General features: G+C 52.0%; 2 protein-coding genes across 4 annotated transcripts in view; both read right to left on the reverse strand.

Annotated features, from left to right (window-relative positions):
- The window catches only part of DENND4B (DENN domain containing 4B), a 40138-nt gene extending 26273 nt beyond the window's left edge, over positions 1-13865 (reverse strand). For all 3 annotated transcript variants that reach the window (XM_082275144.1, XM_082275143.1, XM_082275142.1), the window contains exons 1-8: positions 13823-13865; positions 6914-7001; positions 4308-4618; positions 3959-4211; positions 2827-2896; positions 2530-2699; positions 739-980; positions 509-575 (exon numbers count right to left, since the gene is read on the reverse strand). In XM_082275144.1, the coding sequence (XP_082131270.1) occupies positions 509-575; positions 739-980; positions 2530-2699; positions 2827-2896; positions 3959-4211; positions 4308-4600 (1095 nt within the window). In that variant the 5' untranslated portion in view covers positions 4601-4618; positions 6914-7001; positions 13823-13865. The remainder of the gene's footprint in view (positions 1-508; positions 576-738; positions 981-2529; positions 2700-2826; positions 2897-3958; positions 4212-4307; positions 4619-6913; positions 7002-13822) is intronic.
- A 7051-nt stretch (positions 13866-20916) lies between these two features.
- CRTC2 (CREB regulated transcription coactivator 2) overlaps positions 20917-23727 on the reverse strand; it is a 29889-nt gene continuing 27078 nt past the window's right edge. Inside the window, exon 15 of the mRNA XM_082275880.1 lies at positions 20917-21417. Coding sequence (XP_082132006.1) covers positions 21206-21417 — 212 coding nt within the window. The 3' untranslated portion in view covers positions 20917-21205. The remainder of the gene's footprint in view (positions 21418-23727) is intronic.

The raw sequence follows: 23727 nt of genomic DNA on the forward strand, positions 1-23727 counted from the left end.
TTGAATGTATACTTGTCTTTGATTGGTGGTCTTGAAGCCACTCCCTTGTAACCCCCTTTTTGTTCTCTGCCTGTAAATAAACCTGAGCTTTGCTCTGTAGGACACACAGAGATACATCAGTTGGCATTGAATTGACTACAGCGAGCGTCTGTTTCTTTGTCACCGAGCGTTTGGCTAACCTTATACAAAAGAGCTGTACATAGTACTTTTCAGTACAAGGGGGATTAATGGCGCTTGTCGCGTATTAATATCCACAAGTTCGCTTTGCAGCGCAGCAAAGTTTTCAGCGCACCGAGCGAGTTTCTATGCTCCAAGCTCCATTCATTTCCACGACAGGAAGGGTCCGGTTAGTCCTGCAGTCCTGTGTCCTCAATAGAGAGCTATTCCCTTGCAGACCGGAAATTAAGGCAAATCTCCCAAAATGGGGACACAGATGGCAATAAAAACCCGGCAGAGGCGTTGCCCAGTCCTCATGCTGAAAAGAGTGCTCAAGTTCCACCATACTGACCTGAATGAGGATGCGCGGTCTCTGCGGGGACGGGAAGGGGACGTTGAACATGAAGTTGGAGATGTGTCTGAGAAGAGAAGGAAAGTCCGTCAGTCTGGAGTGGAACATTATTATTACAAAGGCTGAAGAATAATACGATCATATTTTGCCCCCGCCCCCGTAGTGTGGGTGTGGCTGGCATAATGCAGACACTGCCCCCCCCCCCCCCCCAATGGACGGGGAGCACTCACTTCTCTATGGGCAGGACGTGGGGGCCGGAGATGGAGTAGCGATAGATGAAAGTCAGAAACTTCTGGAAGACATCGAAGAACGGCCAGTGGGACAGGACGCAGACGCTCCTCTTGGTCTGGACGGACTTGCTGCCGATGGGGCGTCTGTCCACCACGCTGATCAGACCCAGGCGCTGGCACTGCTTCTCCGACAGATTCTCCCGAGGGTACTGCTCATAGAACTGGATGGCGGCTCCGTATACCTGAGTGAGGAGCACAAAGGAAGTGCTGGAAATGTACAGGATACAGCGAAAAAGTCTGAGGACCCCTGACCATCACATCTATAAGGCCAGCAGCCTGTAGACCCCATCACATCTATATGGCCAACAGTCTGAGGACCCTGACCATCACATCTATATGGCCAACAGTCTGAGGACCCCGACCATCACATCTATATGGCCAACAGACTGAGGACCCTGACCATCACATCTATATGGCCAACAGTCTGAGGATGCCCAACCTTTACATTTATATGACCAACAGACTGTGGACCCCAATCCATCACATTTATATGGCCGACAGTCTGAGGACCCCCTACCATCACATTTATATGGCTAACAGTCTGAGGACCCCCTACCATCACATCTATATGGCCAACAGTCTGAGGACCCCGACTATCACATTTATATGGCCAACAGTCTGAGGACCCCGACTATCACATTTATATGGCGAACAGTCTGAGGACCCTGACCATCACATCTATATGGCCGACAGTCTGAGGACCCTGACCATCACATCTATATGGCCAACAGTCTGAGGACCCCGACCATCATATTTATATGACCAGACTGTGGACCCCAATCCATCACATTTATATGGCCGACAGTCTGAGGACCCCCAACCATCACATCTATATGGCCAACAGTCTGAGGACCCCGACCATCACATCTATATGGCCAACAGTCTGAGGACCCCCAACCATCACATCTATGTGGCCAACAGTCTGAGGACCCGGACCATCACATCTATATGGCCAACAGTCTGAGGACCCCCAACCATCACATCTATATGGCCAACAGTCTAAGGTCCCATCACCACTACATCTATATGGCCAACAGTCTGAGGACCCCCAAACATCACATATAAATAGCCAACAGCCTGAAGTCCCGACACTACTACACCTATATGGCCAACAGTCTGAGGACCCCTGACCATCACATCTATATGGCCAATAGTCTGAGGTCCCGTCATCACTACAACTACAGTATATGGCCAACAGTCTTAAGGATCCCTGACCATCACATGTATATAGCGAAGAATCTGTAGACCCCTGACCATCACACCTATATGGCCAAGAATTGGTGGCCAGACCATCGCATCTATGTGGTCACGAGTCTGTGGACCTCTGACCAAAAACCCTATAAAAGGTCACGAATCAGTGGACCTCTGAGCTTCACACCTACAAGGCCAAGAACCTTTGGACCCCTGACCATCACACCTATATGGCCAAATGTTGGTGGCCCCAACCATCACATCTATACGGCCAAGAGTCTGTGAAACCCGACCATCACATCTACATGGCCAAGTGTCTTTGCACCTCTGACCATCACACATTAATGGGCTAAAGTCCATGAACCCCTAACCATGGCTCCTATATGTGTTGTTTTGACATCCCACTCCAAAACCATGGCCATTTATATGCCATTGCCCCACTTTTTAAAACTTTAGCCCCCCTTTTGACCAACTTTCTTGTTTGAATATCAATATAGTGACACCAAACTGGGACAGAGCGAAGCAGAAGACTGGGCTCACCTTGTCCCCAGATGCTCCGGTCAGCACGAAGGTGGAGAAGACTGGTAGGTGGTACTTAGTGTTCAGCGACCAGCTCTCAATGGTGGCCCCCATCGGCAAGCAGAACATAGGGACCAGTTCTGGCAACGGGAAGAGCTCGCTGTCCGTCTCTGGGAATCGGCTGATCAACCCTGTGAAGGAAATCCATCAATACGAGTTCAGAGAAAATCTTTATTGCTGCACACTGAGAGGGGTCACCAAGTGGGATACAAACATTGACCAATTGCACCCCCCCCTCCCCCCCTTACACACACTGACCTGCTTCATACACCAAGCTGTGCGTCTTCGCCATGGCCTTCTTGTAGCAGAGAAAGAGGGCGGGGCCAAACTGAAAAAGAATGTCACATGACTTAGACACAATATCTGATAGTCATATACAGTAAATGTATAATAATAATAGTGTGTGACTGTGGGGGAGGGGACATTAGAGTGTAAGCTCCTCTGGTAGAGAGACTGATGTGACTGTGGGGGAGGGGACATTACAGTGTAAGCTCCTCTGGTACTGAGACTGATGTGACTGTGGGGGAGGGGACATTAGAGTGTAAACTCCTCTGGTATAGAGACTGATGTGACTGTGGGAGAGGGGACATTAAAGTGTAAGCTCCTCTGGTATCAAGACTGATTGACTGTGGGGGAGGGGACATTAGAGTGTAAGCTTCTCTGGTACAGAGACTGATGTGACTTTAGAGTGTAAGCTCCTCTGGTACAGAGACTGATGTGACTGTGGGAAAGGGTACATTAGAGTGTAAGCTCCTCTGGTACAGAGACTGATGTGACTGTGGGGGAGGGGACATTAGAGTGTAAGCTCCTCTGGTACAGAGACTGATGTGACTGTGGGAGAGGGTACATTAGAGTGTAAGCTCCTCTGGTACAGAGACTGATGTGACTGTGGGAGAGGGGACATTAGAGTGTAAGCTCCTCTGGTACAGAGACTGATTTGACTGTGGGGGAGGGGACATTAGAGTGTAAGCTCCTCTGGTACAGAGACTGATGTGACTGTGGGGGAGGGGACATTAGAGTGTAAGCTCCTCTGGTACAGAGACTGATGTGACTGTGGGGGAGGGGACATTAGAGTGTAAGCTCCTCTGCTACAGAGACTGATTAATGTCCCCTCCCCCACAGTCAATCAGTCTCTGTAGCAGAGGAGCTTACACTCTAATGTCCCCTCCCCTCACAATCACATCAGTCTCTGTACCAGAGGAGCTTACACTCTAATGTCCCCTCCCCCACAGTCAGAGTGTAAGCTCCTCTGGTACAGAGACTGATGTGACTGTGGGGGGAGGGGACATTAGAGTGTAAGCTCCTCTGGTACAGAGATGGATGTGATTGGCTCAGTGTTCTCTGTACAGCGCTGTGGTATATGTCAGAGATATATAGATGATGTTCTCACCATGCTGGTGTTCAGGTTGCGGTCCACCTTACAGAAGGTATGGGGGGTGCTCTCCCCTTTGCTGGGATTAATAATACAGATGTCCATCACCCCCAGCGTGTTCAGCCCCAGGGATTCCGGGACCCTCTTGACAAAGAGGAAGGTTCTGGGCTGCCCGGGCGCTCCGGAGCTCAGGTTGGCGGAGTGGCTGTACGGCGTGGTCTCGATGACCTCCAGTCCCTGCTTCCTCGTCTCTTTCCCCTCGTAGAAGACCCTGAGAGACAGGAGAGAAGAGAGAGAGGCATGTTGGGACAGGGCGGGGACGGACGCACCCACACGCACAGAGTGCAGGCCACCCCCCGCAGCTCACCCCAGTTCCGTGATGGGCATCTTTTCTCTCCCCCGGCGGTAGCACAGGTACAGCTGCTGGTTAGTAAGGAGGCTGGTGCTGAGGTCAGCGCTGTGGCCCCCGGGGGTCCGCTCGATGCAGGTGTACCCCTGAGGGACCTCCTCACCCAGGGAGCGGATGATGACGGCCACGTCTGTGACGGGTTCTGGCGGGCGTGCTGGCCGGCGGCTCTCATCCTCCAGCGGCTTCGAAGTCGGCGTCAAACCTGCAACTACGAAATAGTCCACCAGCTTCGGGGGCCCCTCCTCCATCATGGCAGCATGTTGTTGGTGCTAGAAGAAAACACGAAATCTGGATCAGGAACTACAGAGAGGGGAAAAAGTATTGGACCCCCTGCTGAATTTGTAGATTTGCCCACTGACAGAGAAACGATCAGTCTATCATTTTATTGGTCGGTTTATTTTACCAGTGAGAGACGGAATAACAACAAAAATATCCAGAAAAACGCATTTCAATAAAGTTATAAATTGATTTTCATTATAATGAGTGAAATAAGTATTTGATCCCCGACCAATCAGCAAGATTTCTGGCTCCCAGGTGTCTTCTATACAGGTGACAAGCTGAGATTAGGAGGATTCTCTTATAGGGAGTGCTCCTAATCTCAGCTTGTTCCCTGTATAGAAGACACCTGTCCACAGAATCAACCAATCAGATTCCAATCTCCCCACCATGGCCAAGACCAAAGAGCTGTCCAAGGATGTCAGGGAGAAGATTGGAGACCTACACAAGGCTGGAATGGCTACAAGACCATCGCCAAGCAGCTTGGTGAGAGGGTGACAACGAATAACAGAAAATAACTGTCAGTCTCCCTCAGTCTGGGGCTCCATGGAAGATTTCACCTCGTGGAGGTTCAATGATGATGGAGAACGGTGAGGAATCAGCCCAGAACTACACAGGAGAATCTTCTCAATGATCTCAGCTGGGACCATCGTCACCAAGAAAACAATTGGTAACACACTACCCCATGGAGGACTGAAATCCTGCAGCACCGGCAAGGTCCCCCTGCTCAGGAAATCCCATGTACAGCCCGTCTGATGTCTGCTAATGAACATCTGAATGATTCAGAGGAGAACTGGGTGAAAGTGTTGTGGTCAGATGAAACCAAAATTGAGGTCTTTAGCATCAACTCAAATCATCGTGTTTGGAGGAGGAGGAGGAATGCTGCCTATGACCCCCATCCTCACCATCACACATGGAAGTGGAAACATTAGGCTTTGGGGGTGTTTTTCTGCTAAGGGGACAACTTCTCTGCATCAAAGGGACGATGGACGGGGCCATGTCCCATCAAATCTTGGGTGATAACCTCCTTCCCTCAGCCAGGGCATTGAAAATGGGTCGTGGATGGGTCTTCCAGCATAATCCATCATCTTTAGAAGAGGCTTCCTTCTGGGATGACAGCCATGCAGACCAATTTGATGCAGTGTGCGTCGTATGGTCTGAGCACTGACAGGCTGACCCCTCCCCCACCCCTTCAACCTCTACAGCAATGCTGGCAGCACTCATACGTCTATTTCCCAAAGACAACCTCTGGATATGACGCTGAGCACGGCACTCAACTTCTTTGGTGGACCATGGTGAGGCCTGTTCTGAGTGGAACCCGTCCTGTTAAACTGCTGTATGGTCTTGGCCACCGTGCTGCAGCTCAGTTTCAGGGTCTTGGCAATCTTCTTATAGCCTAGGCCATCTTTATGTAGAGCAACAATTCTTTTTCTCAGATCCTCAGAGAGTTCTTTGCCATGAGGAGCCATGTTGAACTTCCAGTGACCAGTATGAGAGAGTGAGAGCGATAACACCAAATGTAACACACCTGCCCCCATTCACACCTGAGACCTTGTAACACTAACGAGTCACATGACACCGGGGAGGGAAAATGGCTAATTGGGTCCAATTTGGACATTGTCACTTAGGGGTGTACTGACTTTTGTTGCCAGCAGTTTAGACATTAATGGCTGTGTTGAGTTATTTTGAGGGGACAGTAAATTTACACTGTTATACAAGCTGTACACTCACTACTTTACATTGTAGCAAAGTCTCATTTCTTCAGTGTTGTCACATGAAAAGATAGAATGGGAGGGTGTACTTACTTTTATGAGATACTGTATATATATATATATATATACACACACACACACACACACCATATATATATATATATATACACACACACACATCATATATATATATATATATATATATATATATATATATATATATATATATATATATATATATATAATATAAAAATTATATATTAAAATAAATGAAATACTGTATAATAAATGTTATATTAAATTTTATTCTAATAAATTCTGCTATATTAAATAATAAAATAAATATTAATTCATATTAATTATATATACATATATAAATAATAAATAATAATAATAATAAATAACATAAAATAGAATATTTTTATATTATATATATTCTATTTTATAATTATCATTTTCTATTAATTAAATACTGTATATTATATTATTATTATATTCTATGATAAGATCAGAGAGTGGAAGCCGCAGATGATGATGATGATGATGATGATGATGAAGTAAGAAGATCCGACTCACCCAAGCTGCTGAGAATGGAAGTCATGGGCTCCCGATGAGGTGGGGTCCCCCCATGTGCCGGACAGGAAGAGTCTTCATTTTGGGGGTCCTACGGACAGGGGGAGGGTGGAGGAGGAGAGGATGGTCCAGAGGGAGAAAGGAAAGAAAATTAATTCACCGACTGACTTTTCTCTGTTTTAGTTTCACTTTCACTTACAGATCTCCCCCCTCCCCTCCCCCCTCCTCCCCACACTGTAAGATTGGATAGTCAGCTCATCGCTCAGTCACTCTTCTTCTCACTCAGCACAGGGATGGTGGGAACCCCTCATAATGGGCACAGCGGGGGTACAGACCCGGGAACTCAGCACAGGGATGGTGGGAACCCCTCATAATGGGCACCGCGTGGGTACAGAAGCTGGGAACTCAGCACAGGGATGGTGGGAACCCCTCATAATGGGCACAGGGATGGTGGGAACCCCTCATAATGGGTACAGCGGGTGTACAGACCCGGGAACTCAGCACAGGGATGGTGGGAACCCCTCATAATGGGCACAGCGGGGGTACAGACCTGAGGGTCTTGTCGTCATCTCAGGTACCCGGGACTTGTCCAGTCCTTGGTCGGTGGGTCAGGACGGGCAGGGACAGGCGAGCACCCAGGAAGCTCCGATGGAAGCAGCTGAGGTGGAGGGATGGTGGAGGGATGGTGGAGGGACGATGGAAGCGGGTGAGGTGGAGGGATGGTGGAGGAACTCACGCCGGGTACAGAGAGGGAAAGTGAAGAGAGCAGAAAACAGGAAGCCGGACAGGAAGACTCGTCAGTAAAATCACTTCCTATCATCACCCGGCTCACCCTGCGATCCGCCCCGAGAATGACGGGAAATGGGTGAGCACACTGGGGGGGGGGGGGATCCCCAAAACTAGGACGCCACCCACACCCAGCCTCCTCTGTGCCGAAGCATCAACTGTCCAGGCTGTCCATAGCAACTCATCAGTTTCTCTTTCTGCGTCCTGATTGGTTCTCCATGACAACGCAGACATCAGACGGTGCGGGAAATGATGAAGATCGGCCGAGAATAATGTCCTCCTTGTCTGAGGTCCGCGAGTCCCCTCAGCTGGCAGGACAGCGGGTGCGGGGCGCAGTGCCCACAACACGGTGCCAATCCCTCCCCCCACACAGAGGATCACATCATACCGGGAGGAGAACACTTCTGTATACTTTGTATCTCTCTATCTCCCGTCTGATCAATGTTTATAAACAATGTTACTTTGTATCTCTCTATCTCCCGTCTGATCAATGTTTATAAACAATGTTACTTTGTATCTCTCTATCTCCCGTCTGATCAATGTTTATAAACAATGTTACTTTGTATCTCTCTATCTCCCGTCTGATCAATGTTTATAAACAATGTTACTTTGTATCTCTCTATCTCCCGTCTGATCAATGTTTATAAACAATGTTACTTTGTATCTCTCTATCTCCTGTCTGATCAATGTTTATAAACAATGTTACTTTGTATCTCTCTATCTCCCGTCTGATCAATGTTTATAAACAATGTTACTTTGTATCTCTCTATCTCCCGTCTGATCAATGTTTATAAACAATGATTGATGAATGAATGGTGCAGATAGGATCAGGAGCTCAGCGGACGCGTCACGTGACCCCAACCCCCCCCCCCCCCCCGGGTGGAATGAGCGGAGGACCCCCGCACAGCTGCCATGTCTCAAGAGTCCTGGGACCACCAGGCTGCAAATAGATCACCAGATAAAAATAGCAGAGTCCACCGAGAGGGGGGAGGGATCAGAACATCCGAGAGGGACCATAGGGGGGGAGCGGAGATCAACACCCAAACTATCAGAACAGAGAGAGGGAGGGGCATCAAGGAGGACCTGTCATCAGATACAGGAAGTGTCAGTGTCCCCCTTCCAGGTGTTTATTACCTCTCACAGGGATCAACGACTCCCTCTGTCCTCAGCCCCCCTTCCACATCACCGCCCCCCCTGTATATCACATCGTCCTCGGCCCCCCTTCCACATCACCGCCCCCCCTGTATATCACATCATCCTCGGCCCCCCTTCCACATCACCGCCCCCCCTTTATATCACAGTGTCCTCGGCCCCCCTTCCGCATCACGGCCCCCCCTGTATATCACATCGTCCTCAGCCCCCCTTCCGCATCATCGCCCCCCCCCTATATATCACAGTGTCCTTGGCCCCCCTTCCGCATCACCGACCCCCCTGTATATCACAGCGTACTCAGCCCCCCTTCCGCATCATCCCCCCCCTATATATCACAGTGTCCTCGGCCCCCCTTCCGCATCACCGACCCCCCTGTATATCACAGCGTCCTCAGCCCCCCTTCCACATCATCGCCCCCCCCCCTATATATCACAGTGTCCTCAGCCCCCCTTCCGCATCACCGACCCCCCTGTATATCACAGCGTCCTCAGCCCCCCTTCCGCATCACCGACCCCCCTGTATATCACAGCGTCCTCAGCCCCCCTTCCGCATCACCGCCCCCCCCTGTATATCACAGTGTCTTCAGCCCCCCTTCCACATCATCGCCCCCCCCTATATATCACAGTGTCCTCGGCCCCCCTTCCACATCATCGCCCCCCCGTATATATCACAGTGTCCTCGGCCCCCCCTCCACATCACCGCCCCCCCTGTATATCACAGTATCCTCTGCCCCCCTCCACATCACCGCCCCCCCTGTATATCACAGTGTCCTTCGCCCCTCTTCCGCATCACCGCCCCCCCCCTGTATATCACAGTGTCCTCGGCCCCCCTTCCACATCATCGCCCCCCCCCTGTATATCACAGTGTCCTCAGCCCCCCTTCCACATCATCGCCCCCCCCTGTATATCACATCGTCCTCGGCCCCCCTTCCTCATCACCGCCCCCCCTGTATATCACATCGTCCTCGGCCCCCCTTCCTCATCACCGCCCCCCCTGTATATCACAGTGTCCTCGGCCCCCCTTCCGCATCACCGCCCCCCCCTGTATATCACAGTGTCCTCGGCCCCCCTTCCATATCCCCGCCCCCCCGTATATCACAGTGTCCTCGCCCCCCCTTCCGCATCACCGCCCCCCCCTGTATATCACAGTGTCCTCGGCCCCCCTTCCACATCTCCGCCCCCCGTATATCACAGTGTCCTCAGCCCCCCTTCCGCATCACCCCCCCCCGTGTATCACAGTGTCCTCCGCCCCCCCCCTTCAGCATCTTCACCCTCCTGTATATCACAGTGTCCTCCGCCCCCCCCTTCCGCATCTCCACCCTCCTGTATATCACAGTGTCCTCCGCCCCCCCCCCTTCCGCATCTCCACCCTCCTGTATATCACAGTGTCCTCCGCCCCCCCCCCCCTTCCGCATCTCCACCCCCTGTATATCACAGTGTCCTCCGCCCCCCCCTTCCGCATCTCCACCCCCCCCCCGTATATCACAGTGTCCTCAGCCCCCCTTCCCAATCACCGCCCCTCCTGTATATCACAGTGTCCACAGCCCCCCTTCCACATCACATTCCCCCCCCCGTACACCAGTGCCCCTGCCCCCCTCCAGATCACAGTCCCCTCTGTACACCAGTGTCCTCAGCCCCCATCTACATCACCCCCCCCCCCCCCATACACCAGTGTCCTCAGCCCTCCTCTGTACACCCGTGTCCTCAGCCCCCCTCCACAACACCCCCCTCCCCTGTACACCAGTGTCCTCAGCCCCCCTTCCACATCACAGTCCCCCGCCCGTACACCAGTGTCCCCTGCCCCCCTCCAGATCACACTCCTTTCAGTACACCAGTGTCCTCAGCCCCCCCTCCACATCACCCCCCCCTCCCCTGTACACCAGTGTCCTCAGCCATCATCTACATCACCCCCCCCCATACACAAGTGTCCTCAGCCCCCCTCCACATCACAGCCCCCTCTGTACACCAGTGTCCTCAGCCCCCCTCCACATTACCCCCCCCATGTACACCAGTGTCCCCATCTCCCTTCCACATCACAGCACCCTCTATACACCAGTGTCCTCAGCCCCCCCCTCCAGATCACAGTCCCCTCTGTATACCAGTGTCCTCAGTCCCCCTCCACATCACAGTCCCCTCTGTATACCAGTGTCCTCAGCCCCCCTCCACATCACAGTCCCCTCTGTACACCAGTGTCCTCAGCCATCATCTACATCACCCCCCCCATACACAAGTGTCCTCAGCCCCCCTCCACATCACAGCCCCCTCTGTACACCAGTGTCCTCAGCCCCCCTCCACATTACCCCCCCCCCCATGTACACCAGTGTCCCCATCTCCCTTCCACATCACAGCACCCTCTATACACCAGTGTCCTCAGCCCCCCCCTCCAGATCACAGTCCCCTCTGTATACCAGTGTCCTCAGTCCCCCTCCACATCACAGTCCCCTCTGTATACCAGTGTCCTCAGCCCCCCTCCACATCACAGTCCCCTCTGTACACCAGTGTCCTCAGCCCCCCTCCACATCACAGTCCCCTCTGTACACCAGTGTCCTCAGCCCCCCTGCACATCACAGCCCCCTCTGTACACCAGTGTCCTCAGCCCCCCTCCACATCACAGCCCCCTCTGTACACCAGTGTCCTCAGCCCCCCTCCACATCACAGTCCCCTCTGTACACCAGTGTCCTCAGCCCCCCTCCACATCACAGTCCCCTCTGTACACCAGTGTCCTCAGCCCCCCTCCACATCACAGTCCCCTCTGTACACCAGTGTCCACTCCCCCCCCAGATCACAGCCCCCTCTGTACACCAGTGTCCTCAGCCCCCCTCCACATCACAGCCCCCTCTGTACACCAGTGTCCTCAGCCCCCTCCACATCACAGTCCCCTCTGTACACCAGTGTCCCCTGCCCCCCTTCCACATCACAGCCCCCTCTGTACACCAGTGTCCCCTACCCCCCTCCAGATCACAGTCCCCTCTGTACACCAGTGTCCTCAGCCCCCCTCCACATCACAGTCCCCTCTGTACACCAGTGTCCTCAGCCCCCCTTCCGCATCACAGCCCCCTCTGTACACCAGTGTCCTCAGCTCCCCTCCACATCACAGCCCCCTCCGTACACCAGTGTCCTCAGCCCCCCTGCACATCACAGCCCCCTCTGTACACCAGTGTCCTCAGCCCCCTTCACATCACAGCCCCCTCTGTACACCAGTGTCCTCAGCCCCCCTCCACATCACAGTCCCCTCTGTACACCAGTGTCCTCAGCCCCCTTCACATCACAGCCCCCTCTGTACACCAGTGTCCTCAGCCCCCCTCCACATCACAGTCCCCTCTGTACACCAGTGTCCTCAGTCCCCCTCCACATCACAGTCACCTCTGTATACCAGTGTCCTCAGTCCCCCCCCCCCCCTCCACATCACAGTCCCCTCTGTACACCAGTGTCCTCAGCCCCCCCCCCCCTCCACATCACAGCCCCCTTTACATTACAGTCATACCCACCACCTGTACAGCAGTGCCACAGTGTCCTCAGCCCCCCACCTTAAATCACAGCACCCCCAGCAATCACACCTCACCCCCCCCCCCACCCTCCGCAATCACAGCCCCCTCTAAATTTACAGTGCCCCCCAGAAATCACAATGCCCCACCCCCAGCATCTAAAGCCCCCCTTAAATCACAGTGCCCCTAGCAATCACAACCCCCCCCCCTAAATAACAGCCTCCCTTAAATCCCAGAACATCCAGCAATCACAGCCCCCACCCCTTTAAATCATAGCACCTCTTAAATCACAGCCCCCCCTCCCCTTAAATCACAGCGTTCCGTATTTTTACACCCCACAGACACTGTATATACATTGTATACACCTCACAGACATTGTATATACATTGTATACACCCCACAGACACCGTATATACATTGTATACACCTCACAGACATTGTATATACATTGTATACACCTCACAGACATTGTATATACATTGTATACACCCCACAGACATTGTATATACATTGTATACACCCCACAGACATTGTATATACATTGTATACACCTCACAGACATTGTATATACATTGTATACACCCCACAGACACCGTATATACATTGTATACACCCCACAGACACTGTATATACATTGTATACACCCCACAGACATTGTATATACATTGTATACACCCCACAGACACTGTATATACATTGTATACACCCCACAGACATTGTATATACATTGTATACACCTCACAGACACTGTATATACATTGTATACACCCCACAGACACTGTATATACATTGTATACACCCCACAGACACTGTATATACATTGTATACACCCCACAGACACCGTATATACATTGTATACACCCCACAGACACCGTATATACATTGTATACACCCCACAGACACCGTATATACATTGTATACACCTCACAGACACTGTATATACATTGTATACACCTCACAGACATTGTATATACATTGTATACATCCCACAGACACTGTATATACATTGTATACACCCCACAGACACCGTATATACATTGTATACACCTCACAGACACTGTATATACATTGTATACACCTCACAGACATTGTATATACATTGTATACATCCCACAGACACTGTATATACATTGTATACACCCCACAGACACTGTATATACATTGTATACACCTCACAGACATTGTATATACATTGTATACACCTCACAGACATTGTATATACATTGTATACACCTCACAGACATTGTATATACATTGTATACACCTCACAGACATTGTATATACATTGTATACACCTCACAGACATTGTATATACATTGTATACACCCCACAGACATTGTATATACATTGTATACACCCCACAGACACTGTATATACATTGTATACACCTCACAGACACTGTATATACATTGTATACACCTCACAGACATTGTATATAGACAGAGCACACACATGACACATTGTATATACATTGTACACATTGTTGTCACCTGGGCTCGGCGCTGTCAGGCTCGGCTCACCATAGAGTTGAGGGTGGCAGACGGAGCGGCTCCTGCAGGTCACCATAGAGATGCGGCGGTGGGAGGAGTCGGCGTTCTGTCAAAATAGCCAACGGGCCGCTCCGTGTTGATTGGAAAGGACGGGCGGCCTCTGCTGGCGGCTCTGCGCTGTGAATGCTGCTGCCATCTATCGGCCAGTGGCGGTACTACATCTTCCAGGGATTTACTCCTCCAGCCTTGGTGTGTCAATGGAGGGTCTCCCCTATACAAGGCTCCCCCCATTACAAGGCTCCCCCATTACATGGCTCCCCCCATTACAAGGCTCCTCCCATTACATGGCTCCCCCATTACACGGCACCCCCCATTACAAGGCTCCCCCCATTACAAGGCTCCCCCATTACACGGCTCCCCCTATTACAAGGACCCCCCCCCCCATTACATGGCTCCCCCCTATTACAAGGACCCCCCCATTACAAGGCTCCCCCCATTACAAGGCTCCCCCCATTACAAGGACCCCCCCATTACAAGGCTCCCCCATTACAAGGCTCCCCCCATTACAAGGCTCTCCCCATTACATGGCTCCCCCCATTACAAGGCTCCCCCCATTACAAGGCTCTCCACATTACATGGCTCCCCCCATTACAAGGACCCCCCCATTACAAGGCTCCCCCATTACAAGGCTCCCCCCATTACAAGGCTCTCCCCATTACATGGCTCCCCCCATTACAAGGCTCCCCCCATTACAAGGCTCTCCACATTACAAGGCTCCCCCCATTACAAGGCTCTCCCCATTACATGGCTCCCCCCATTACAAGGCTCCCCCCATTACAAGGCTCTCCACATTACATGGCTCCCCCCATTACAAGGACCCCCCCATTACAAGGCTCCCCCCATTACACGGCTCTCCCCATTACAAGGCACCCCCCTATTACATGGCTCCCCCCATTACAAGGCTCCCCCATTACACGGCTCCCCCCTATTACAAGGACCCCCCCATTACAAGGCTCCCCCCATTACAAGGACCCCCCCATTACATGGCTCCCCCCTATTACAAGGCTCCCCCCATTACAAGGCTCTCCACATTACATGGCTCCCCCCATTACAAGGACCCCCCCATTACAAGGCTCCCCCCATTACACGGCTCTCCCCATTACAAGGCACCCCCCTATTACATGGCTCCCCCCATTACAAGGCTCCCCCATTACACGGCTCCCCCCTATTACAAGGACCCCCCCATTACAAGGCTCCCCCCATTACAAGGACCCCCCCCATTACATGGCTCCCCCCTATTACAAGGACCCCCCCATTACAAGGCTCCCCCCATTACAAGGACCCCCCCCCATTACAAGGCTCCCCCCATTACAAGGACCCCCCCCCCATTACAAGGCTCCCCCCATTACAAGGCTCTCCCCATTACATGTATCCCCCATTACAAGGCTCCCCCCATTACAAGGCTCTCCCCATTACATGGCTCCCCCCATTACAAGGACCCCCCCATTACAAGGCTCCCCCATTACAAGGCTCCCCCCATTACAAGGCTCCCCCCTATTACATGGCTCCCCCCATTACATGGCCCCCCCATTACAAGGCTCTCCCCCATTACAAGGCTCCCCCCCATTACAAGGTTCCCCCCATTACACGGCTCCCCCCATTACAAGGTTCTACCCATTACAGGGCTCCCCCATTACAAGGTTCTCCCCATTACAAGGGTCTCCCCATTACAAGGCTCTCCCGATTACAAGGCACTTCCCATTACAAGGCTCCCCCCATTACAAGGGTCTCCCCATTACAAGGCTCTCCCGATTACAAGGCTCTCCCCATTACAAGGCTCTCCCCATTACAAGGCTCCCCCCATTACAAGGCTCTCCCCATTACAAGGCTCCCCCCATTACAAGGCTCTCCCCATTACAAGGCTCCCCCATTACATGGCTCCCCCCATTACAAGGCTCCCCCATTACAAGGCTCCCCCATTACAAGGCTCCCCCCTATTACATGGCTCCCCCCATTACATGGCTCCCCCATTACACGGCTCTCCCCATTACATGGCTCTCCCCAGTACAAGGCTCTCCCCATTACAACGGTCTCCCCATTCAATGGCTCCCCCATTACACGGCTCTCCCCATTACAAGGGTCTCCCCATTTCAAGGTTCTCCTCATTACAAGGGTCTCCCCATTACACGGCTCCCCCCATTAGATGGCTCCCCCATTACACGGCTCTCCCCATTACACCGCTCTCCCCATTACAAGGCTCCCCCCATTACACGGCTCCCCCATTACAAGGGTCTCCCCATTACAAGACTCCCCTTTACAAGGTTCTCCCCATTACAAGGGTCTCCCCATTACAAGGTTCTCCCCATTACATGGCTCCCCCCATTACATGCCCCCCCCATTACATTGCTCTCCCCATTACATGGCCCCCCCATTACAAGGCTCTCCCCATTACAAGGTTCCCCCCATTACACGGCTCCCCCCATTACAAGGTTCCCCCATTACACGGCTCCCCCCATTACAAGGTTCTACCCATTACAGGGCTCCCCCATTACAAGGTTCTCCCCATTACAAGGCTCCCCCCATTACAAGGGTCTCCTCATTACAAGGGTCTCCCCATTACAGGGCTCTCCCGATTACAAGGCTCTCCCCATTACAAGGTTCTCCTCATTACAAGGCTCCCCCCATTACAAGGCTCCCCCCATTACAAGGTTCTCCCCATTACAAGGGTCTCCTCATTACAAGGCTCCCCCCATTACAAGCTTCTCCCCATTACACGGCTCCCCCCATTACAAGGTTCCACCTATTACAAGGTTCTCCCCATTACAAGGCTCCCCCCATTACAAGGCTCCCCCCATTACAAGGCTCTCCCAATTACAAGGATCTCCCAATTACAAGGATCTCCCCATTACAAGGTTCTCCCAATTACAAGGGTCTCCCCCATTACAAGGTTCTCCCCATTACAAGGCTCCCCCCATTACAAGGCTCTCCCAATTACAAGGGTCTCCTCATTACAAGGCTCTCCCAGTTACAAGGGTCCCCCCATTACAAGGCTCTCCCCATTACAAGGTTCTCCCCATTACAAGTGTCTCCCCATTACAAGGCTCTCCCCAATAAAAGGGTCTCCCCATTACAAGGATCTCCCCATTAAAAGGCTCTCCCAATTACAAGGGTCTCCACATTACAATGCTCTCACCATTACAAGGGTCTCCCCCAATACAAGGCTCTCACCATTACAAGGCTCTCCCAATTACAAGGGTCCCCCCATTACAAGACCCTCCCCATTATAAGGGTCTCCCCATTACAAGGCTCTCCCCATTATAAGGGTCTCCCCATTACAAGGCTCTCCCAATTACAAGGCTCCCCCCATTACATTCCCCTTGTGGGGGAAAACTGTATAAAAGAGCAGCTGTACCATTAAACCTTGAGTCCTGTCTCTTATTGGGGGAATCTGCTACAAGGGATTGCTGTGCTCTTCATACTCCCTTGGATAATCACTGAGCTCTTATAAGAGTTTGTTCCTGTTCCTGCTTCACTCTCTGGGGAAAGAGAGGTTCACCTACTGGAACCTGGAGCCTTGTCATAGGTCCAGGGTGGAGTGCTTGGAGCCCACAGGAAGCACCAGGAGCATCTGTCAACGGAGGTACCCAGTTGGGGTGCCGGATGATCCGTTACATCCCCTCTCTCCACATCTGTCATGGGATTCCCCCCCTCCCCCACATCTTCATGGGATCCCCCCTTCCCCCACATATGTCATGGGATCCCCATCTGTCTTGGGATCCACTATTTCTCCCACATCTGTCATGGGATCCCCCTTCCCCCATATCTGTCAAGGTAGCCCCCCATCTTATCATAGGATCCCCCCTCCTGCACATCTGTTATGGGATCTCCGCTCTCTCCACATCTGGCATGGGATCCCCTCTCCCCCCACATCTGGCATGGAATCCCCCGTTCCCCCCACATCTGTCATGGGATCCCCCTTCCCCCCACATCTATAATGGGATCCCTCCTTCCCCCCACATCTGTCATGGGATCCCCCCTTCCACCACATCTATAATGGGATCCCTCCTTTCCCCTACATCTGTCATGCGATCCCCCTTCCCCCCACATCTGTCATGGGATCCCCCACTTCTGTCATGGGATCCCTCCCTTCCCCGCCACATCTATCATGGGATCCCTCCTTTCCCCTACATCTGTCATGGGATCCCTCCCTTCCCCGCCACATCTGTCATGGGATCCCCCCTTCCTCCACATCATGGGATTCCCTCTTCCCCCACATCTGTCATGGGATCCCCACATCATGTGATCCCCCCCCCCTTTCCCCATATCTGTCATGGGACCCCTCCCTCCCCCCCACATCTGTCATGGGATCCCCCCTCTTTCCCCATATCGGTCATGGGACCCCTCCCTCCACCCACATCTGTCATGGGATCCCCACATCATGTGATCCCCCCCCCTTTCCCCATATCTGTCAGGGGACCCCTTCCTCCCCCCACATCTGTCATGGGATCCCCCTTCCCCACATCATGTGATCCCCCCTTTCCCAATATCGGTCATGGGACCCCTCCCTCCACCCACATCTGTCATGGGATCCCCACATCATGTGATCCCACCCCCCCTTTCCCCATATCTGTCATGGGACCCCTTCCTCCCCCCACATCTGTCATGGGATCCCCCTTCCCCACATCATGTGATCCCCCCTTTCCCAATATCGGTCATGGGACCCCTCCCTCCACCCACATCTGTCATGGGATCCCCACATCATGTGATCCCCCCCCCCTTTCCCCATATCTGTCATGGGACCCCTTCCTCCCCCCACATCTGTCATGGGATCCCCCTTCCCCACATCATGTGATCCCCCCTTTCCCAATATCGGTCATGGGACCCCTCCCTCCCCCCACATCTGTCATGCTGATCCACTGGCTTTCCCAATGACTTCACTAGACACATGCTTTCCCCAAATGCGTTGGATCGGCATTGATTGTAGGAAGCCGATAGGTGGACATTGGGCTCGGCGGAGGTCTCCTTTATAAGGCAACATTAGGGACCTTTTTTATTGTTATGTGCAGCCTTGAACCCGTCCAGCTCCAACTGCAACACAGACTTACTGCCAGTGTGTGAGAGATAACATCGGGGGCGGGGGTGATCCCCCAATAGACAGAACCCCCATCAATCGATTATTCCTCCACTGAGTGATAGTGGAGTTTATACTGGAGGAGATTTCAACTCACTTCCTGTCCCGGGTGACACCTTGCCTTATACGGTGTTATGAAAACAGGAAGTGAGGGGAAACCCCGCCCCCAACAGCCAACTCAGCTCCTCCTTCACACAGCGACCAATAATGGGCGGAGCTCCGGGAGATTGGAAATTTTTTTTATTATATAAAAAGGAAACGTTTGATACAAATATTTACATTTATACATTGTAACAAAAAAAAAGGAAAGGGTGGGGTCTGTACAAGGCCGGCCCAGGGAGGATCGCCCCCTACAGTCCATGCTCTGCTCCTGCAACATCCACTCCAGCGGCAGAGAGTGGGGGTTTTCCTTCTTCGGGGGGTGGGTTACGGATTATTCACCCCATCATTGATGGCCGCTTTATTGTCATTGTAGGGTCACAGAGATGGTGTCGATCCGAGGGGGTGGGGCTCTGTAGCTGGAGGAGGGGCTCAGGCCTAAGTCTAGTCCCACCCACGCTTAGGTTTGGTCACATGACTGAACACCAATAAGACGGCGTGCTTTCTAGGCTCAGGAGCTCACAGTAGGGTATTAGTGGGAAGCTGGGGTGTGGTCAGGGCTAGAGTAAGGGGGGGGGGGGGGGTAGGCGGGGGATGGGCCTCACTCGGATTGCAGTTCACTTTAAAGGGATAGATCAGAAAAGAGTCACTTAAAGCGGAACTCCAGCCAAAGTTCTGCCCTCACTTTGGGTAAATGTTCCCTCTACGATCTGTGCATGCTGGTTGGATGAAAGCTTCTATAGCTCCGCCCCCCCCCCCTCACCACCACCAGGGTGGAGCAAACATGGCGGGCAAACTGTTTTGTTTTGGATGGATTGGGGGAAGTTTTCGGAAGCCTCTGTCAGGCCTTACTGTTCTCAGTGCCCCCCAATGGAGAGATTTCCTCTCACTTCCTGTCAGGACAGGAAGTAATAAGAAATCTCTATATTGGGGACACAGAGAAGGATCTAACAATGTTTTTACAGCTGCCTGTGACTTCCTGTCTTGGTGACACCCATGGAGGACATGCATGGAGGACAGCTGCCATCTACCCCTCATTTCTTGTATGAGTGACAACCGCTACCCCTCATTTCTTGTACAAGTGACAACCACTACCCTCCATTTCCTGTACGAGTGACAACCACTTCCCCTCATTTCCTGTACAAGTGACAACCACTACCCTCCATTTCCTGTACGAGTGACAACCACTACCCTCCATTTCCTGTACAAGTGACAACCACTACCCTCCATTTCCTGTACAGATGAGGACCATTCCCCCCCCCCCATTTCCTGTACAGATAAGAACCACTCCCCCATTTCCTGTACAGATGAGAACCATCCCCCCCCCCCATTTCCTGTACAGATGAGAACCCCCCCCCCCCATTTCCTGTACAGATGAGAACCACCCCCCCCCCATTTCCTGTACAGATGGGAACCACTCCCCCCCATTCCCCTTACAGATAAGGACCACTCCCCCCATTTCCTGTACAGATAAGGACCACCCCCTCCCATTTCCTGTACAGATAAGGACCACTCCCCCCCATTTCCTGTACCAATAAGGACCACTCCCCCTTCCCATTTCCTGTACTGATAAGGACCACTCCCCCATTTCCTGTACCGATAAGGACCACTCCCCCTCCCCCTATTTCCTGTAAAGGTAAGAACAACTGCAAATCCTAACTTTCATACAGGTGACAACTACTCCCCCCACTTTCTGTAAAGGTGACAACCACTCTCCTCATTTCCTGTATGGGTGTCACAGGGACAGGAAGTGAGGATGAATCTCCCCAATGGGGGTCACAGTCAGAAAAAAGCTAAAATAAATGTCCACCCTTCCCCCTCCATCCAAAACTGAATAGATTTTTTGCCGGATTGTCCTCGATCGCTCTTCCCGACCGCGGAAGTAATAAAATATATTTTTATAAATTTAGTAAATAGATTTTCTCTTCTTTAGAATAATAAAATAAAAATCTATTGACAATATTTTACAGGTTGTGTTCAAGTTCGGCTGCAGGATTCCCTGCGGTGGGTGGAGCCAAGTGACGAGGGCGGTCCTCTGGTCCCTGGCTGTGGCAGTGCTGGTGTCACATGACCCCTCTATATCAGGGACCTTCAATCGTCCGGCCATCAGGCTCCGCCCAGAACCGTTATGGATCAGTGTGAGTGGCTGACGGTCACTGTAGGCGATCGGAGCGGAAGGAGTCCTCCACCAGCGGGTCGGTCAGCGGGGCGTACGGGTCGCTCAGCATGTTCAGTCCGTCCAGTGTGAGCGGCTCGATGTTCAGGTCGTCCTCCAATCCCAGCGAGGGGTCCCCTTCGAAGCCGGGGACGGAGGACAGCGCTGTGGTGATCTCCTTGGAGAAGCCGGGGGGAGGGGAGTCCACTGCTGGGAGGGGAAAGAAAAATAGACCATTGATTATTTACATCACAACATTAACCAATCAGAATTCAGTGCTTAGGTGTAGTAAGACGGCCTGCCTAAAGAATCCTTTAGATGATGTTGGGGAGGGGGGGGGGGGTATGTACCGGTGAGGATGATATTGGGGATGGGGGGGGTGGTGGGAGTACATACCAGTAAGGATATTGTTGGGGATGGGGGGGTCATACGTACCAGTAAGGATATTGTTGGGGATGGGGGGGGGGGGGGTCATACGTACCAGTAAGAATGATGTTGGGGAGGGTCATACGTACCAGTAAGAATGATGTTGGGGAGGGTCATACGTACCAGTGAGGATATTGTTGGGGATGGGGGGTCATACGTACCAGTAAGGATATTGTTGGGGATGGGGGGGGGGTCATACGTACCAGTAAGAATGATGTTGGGGAGGGTCATACGTACCAGTGAGGATGATGTTGGGGATGGGGGGGGGTCATACGTACCAGTAAGGATATTGTTGGGGATGGGGGGGGGGTCATACGTACCAGTAAGAATGATGTTGGGGAGGGTCATACGTACCAGTAAGAATGATGTTGGGGATGGGGAGGGTCAGACGTACCAGTGAGGATGATGTTGGGGATGGGGGGGGGGGGGTCATACGTACCAGTAAGGATGATGTTGGGGAGGGTCATACGTACCAGTAAGGATGATGTTGGGGAGGGTCAGACGTACCAGTAAGGATGATGTTGGGGAGGGTCAGACGTACCAGTAAGGATGATGTTGGGGATGGGGGGGGGGGGGTCATACGTACCAGTAAGGATGATGTTGGGGGGGGGGGGGGTCACACATACCAGTAAGAATGATGTTGGGGAGGGTCATACGTACCAGTAAGGATGATGTTGGGGAGGGTCAGACGTACCAGTAAGGATGATGTTGGGGAGGGTCAGACGTACCAGTAAGGATGATGTTGGGGATGGGGGGGGGTCATACGTACCAGTAAGGATGATGTTGGGGAGGGTCATACGTACCAGTAAGGATGATGTTGGGGAGGGTCATACGTACCAGTAAGGATGATGTTGGGGATGGGGGGGGTCATACGTATCAGTAAGGATGATGTTGGGGATGGGGGGGGGGGTCATACATACCAGTAAGAATGATGTTGGGGAGGGTCATACGTACCAGTAAGGATGATGTTGGGGAGGGTCAGACGTACCAGTAAGGATGATGTTGGGGAGGGTCAGACGTACCAGTAAGGATGATGCTGGGGATGGGGGGGGTCATACGTACCAGTAAGGATGATGTTGGGGATGGGGGGGGGTTATACGTACCAGTAAAAATTATGTTGGGGATGGGGGGGGTCATACGTACCAGTAAGGATGATGTTGGGGATGGGGGGGGGTTATACGTACCAGTAAGAATGATGTTGGGGATGGGGGGGGGTCATACGTACCAGTAAGGATGATGTTGGGGATGGGGGGTCATACGTACCAGTAAGGATGATGTTGGGGATGGGGGGGGGGGGTCATACGTACCAGTAAGGATGATGTTGGGGATGGGGGGGGGGGGTCACCGTCACTGGGAGTGAAAGACTGATACCTAATGGTTTGGATTGCTTCAATATTTGTCAGCACTATCTCTCACGAAATATGAAGATTTAATCCCACTTTACACTGTGAGACCTATAGCCTGTTACCATGAAGTCTGACTCCTAGATGTGTATTCCATGTACTTCAATGTAGGAGACGGACATACTGTCATTGGCAGTCTTGTCCTATAGTCTGTCTTGAGGTGGGATATGGATTGTGTTAAGTCTGCCTGTCCCATTGTTAAATGTTAATGACCTCACATTGTTCTGTCCAGATGGCTAGATAATTAGTTCAGGTTAATTCTGTTCCTGTATGCAATTTCATCTGCATATGATAATGTAATCAGGCACCCCCTGACCTGTGTGTGGTAATATGATCAGGAGTGGGGGTTCATGCTGTATATAAATTCTGTGTGACTGTTCAATAAAGAGTGATTCCAGTACAAGCTAGGTTGTTGGCTAGCTTTGTATAGGGGCGGCTGGGAAAATCTGGTATATATGTTCATGACTGCAAGGAAGCCGTATACTGACGGAAGACCACAAGTACAGTTTGGGTAGAGGTTCCATTACATTGGTGGCAAGCGGTTGGATTGCTTCAAGTGAGACAGTAATATTTGTCAGCAAGATCTCTGGAGAAATATGAAGATTTAATCCTACTTTACACTGTGAGACCTATAACCTGTTGCCATGAAGTCTGACTCCTAAATAATCATAGCAATATGTAGATGTGTATT

Source organism: Pelophylax lessonae, assembly GCF_965119305.1.
Source record: "Pelophylax lessonae genome assembly, chromosome: 13".
Classification (NCBI taxonomy): Eukaryota; Metazoa; Chordata; class Amphibia; order Anura; family Ranidae; genus Pelophylax; species Pelophylax lessonae.